General features: G+C 33.5%; 1 protein-coding gene across 1 annotated transcript in view; it reads right to left on the bottom strand.

The window, feature by feature from the left end:
• The window catches only part of LOC138304624 (ribitol-5-phosphate xylosyltransferase 1-like), a 122,154-nt gene extending 119,508 nt beyond the window's left edge, over window positions 1-2,646 (bottom strand). Inside the window, exon 1 of the mRNA XM_069244792.1 lies at window positions 2,239-2,646. Coding sequence (XP_069100893.1) covers window positions 2,239-2,389 — 151 coding nt within the window. The 5' untranslated portion in view covers window positions 2,390-2,646. The remainder of the gene's footprint in view (window positions 1-2,238) is intronic.
• Window positions 2,647-2,692: the final 46 nt, after the last annotated feature.

Here is a 2,692-nt window from a genome sequence, read left to right on the forward strand (position 1 = left end):
AACTATTAGATTAATGACAACTGTATTTCAAACTTTTAATAAATCTACTTGCCATATTTTCCTGTATTTATTATGATTAGGGGTGAAACTTTTAAGTTGATTTAATTAACTCACACATAAATATATAGATCGATATAAGCTGCAAATGCTAAAATACATAAAAAGATTTTTAGCGTTTTCAGATTCTTTAATAAATATATAAGTGGCAAGTCTCAGAAAAAAACTAAATAACTAAAGGTTTTATTGTACATAAACTGCATGTACATGTATACTAGGTAGCAACAGCTATAAGGCAGCCACATGTTTTTGTTGGTAAATACACCAAACTAATTAGTATTAATGGTTTTAATACTGATTCATTGATCCATTGATCTCATCACGCTGTAGATCATGTAGGCTTTAATCAAAAGGAAATGTAAAACTTGAGGTATACGGATAGACCCTTGATGATAGATCTCAAGACGTTCACGTACACCACAGACGAAGCCAATTTGGTACGGTATTAGGGATCACAAGGCAGCAAAAACTACACAACTAAATCCTGAAATCAATGCCACGGAGCTGTTCACACAAAGACCAAGGCCTTCCCCTAAGTATCTGAGCAAATATGTCAATCACAACGTCTCCTAAGTAAAGTTTTTTTTACAATTTTGTTTACCATGCAGGTACGTATATACATGCTATGAGATAAAGCGTTCTCTCTTGCTATAGTTAGCCCATTGATTTACTTAAAAAAGAGAAGTGAGGTATAAAATGCTAATCGTAGCAATTAAAAGTTAATTAAAGCACCTCGCTCAAGCCAATTGGACAAATGCCATTTCCATGAAAGTAAAGACCACATCGTCTCTCAACATCTTCAAGACAAACTGACATGACCAGCGTATAGAAGACTATACTATATAATATCTATTACATACCTCACCCAAGATTATAATTAACAAGAAGTCAAGTTCATGTGATAGTTGTAGGTATTATCATATGCTCATTTGATTATTACAATAATGTGTTGAATTAAGTTTATATGTAATTGCAGATAAAGTCAAATAACAATTAATCCATTAATCAATTCCTATAACTATTTTGTTTTTTATTCTGAAATTTATATCTGACATTTTGATTATTTATAGCTAATTAAACTTTTCCGACATTTAGATTATTTATAGCTAATTAAACTTTAACTCCAACTTAGCAATTTATTGGTAAGATTTTGAATTTTTTTTGGAAATTTATGCTTTTCTTAATATCAATGCTTGTTCTAATGTTCATGAAATTTCAATAATAATTTAGGCTTCATGCCTCTATGATGAATGAAACATGACCATAAGGTATAATTAAAGTAAATTGATTTCATGTCAAGTGAACATGAAATCCACTAATTCAATGAAAGCAGGTGGTTTTGGTGAGATAATGTTTCAGGTCATTTAGTGTCCAATGTTGGGTCAAATTACCAATGGTCTGTACTAAGGCTATAGTCTTGTACAAGATGCTTGAAGAATACAGATCTTAGCTTGATCTCACTCAATAGTTTGATCCTGGTCTTATTGAGTTTTAATTTAGATAATTTATCAATCAAGAGGGAAATATTTACCATTCAATTACCCCATTCCCCCTTTGTTTATAATTTGAAAAGTTATTCTAAAAATCAATTAATTGTAAAGATGATTATTTTCCTCATTGTATTTCACTTTCTGTAATATACAATTCACTTTCTGTAATATACAAACATAGATATATACATAGCAGCTTTTCAATAAATTTTCAAACTTTTATTTGGCTTTTACAACAAAGTACTACAATGTAGGTACAAACGATTTGTTTACAAATTGTTATAATATAAATTGCTTGAAGATATCAATGTTTGCATTAAGATGACAATGCTTTGTGTACAGGTTACATAACGCCACAGGTGGTCTGTTACGTTGTCATATACACCAGTGTGGACACAGATGAACCGCGATCAGCACGTGTGATAGCATTGTTTACACACATCAAGAGGTCAAATAGTTTTGACACGAGTCACCATGTTAGTGAAGTCGTATTCAAGATAACACACTCTTAGGAGCACAAACCAAACCCATGTTAATGCCCAATAAAAACTACATGCTACAATTGTCGTCAGCATACAAGAAAACTTGTATTATAACCTTTACCGTACTGTAGGTCTGCTTGGTCTAACATTATATTTAAAGTTCCTCTGCATTTAATTTTGTAAACAAGAGTTGTTATAGTACAACTTACCTGTCAGCTCTCTTATCCTTTGTAGGTCATACCGAGATTTACTCAAAAGTCTCCGTCGTATCAACAGGTAACCGGTGTAACAGGACACAATAAAATAGATCCCTAAAATTCCAAAAGCGATCTTTCGCCAGTTTCGGAAATAAAGCCTCATGTTTGTACCTCCATTGGTCACGAACTGTCACCACCAGGTTTTCTCTCGGGGAAGTCGAATACACACACAGCTTTGTAAACACAGTCGTTTTGTCGAGAGACAGTTGTGATAACTATGAACTGACCGATATAATAACAGTCACTATGGTTTTACAACACCTGCAGAAGTATCGACCTGTCGATACAGAAGCAGCCTCTCAGCTCAGCACGTTGGTTTGTGCACTGAGCGACTGTTGTTTCGTTGGGATTCCCCCCGGAAATAGCCCGTGTGTATTTCTAGAGAAGGTCATGTGACCCAAGACGA

The sequence above is a fragment of the Argopecten irradians genome, chromosome 12 (genome assembly GCF_041381155.1).
Source record: "Argopecten irradians isolate NY chromosome 12, Ai_NY, whole genome shotgun sequence".
In the NCBI taxonomy this organism is placed as follows: Eukaryota; Metazoa; Mollusca; class Bivalvia; order Pectinida; family Pectinidae; genus Argopecten; species Argopecten irradians.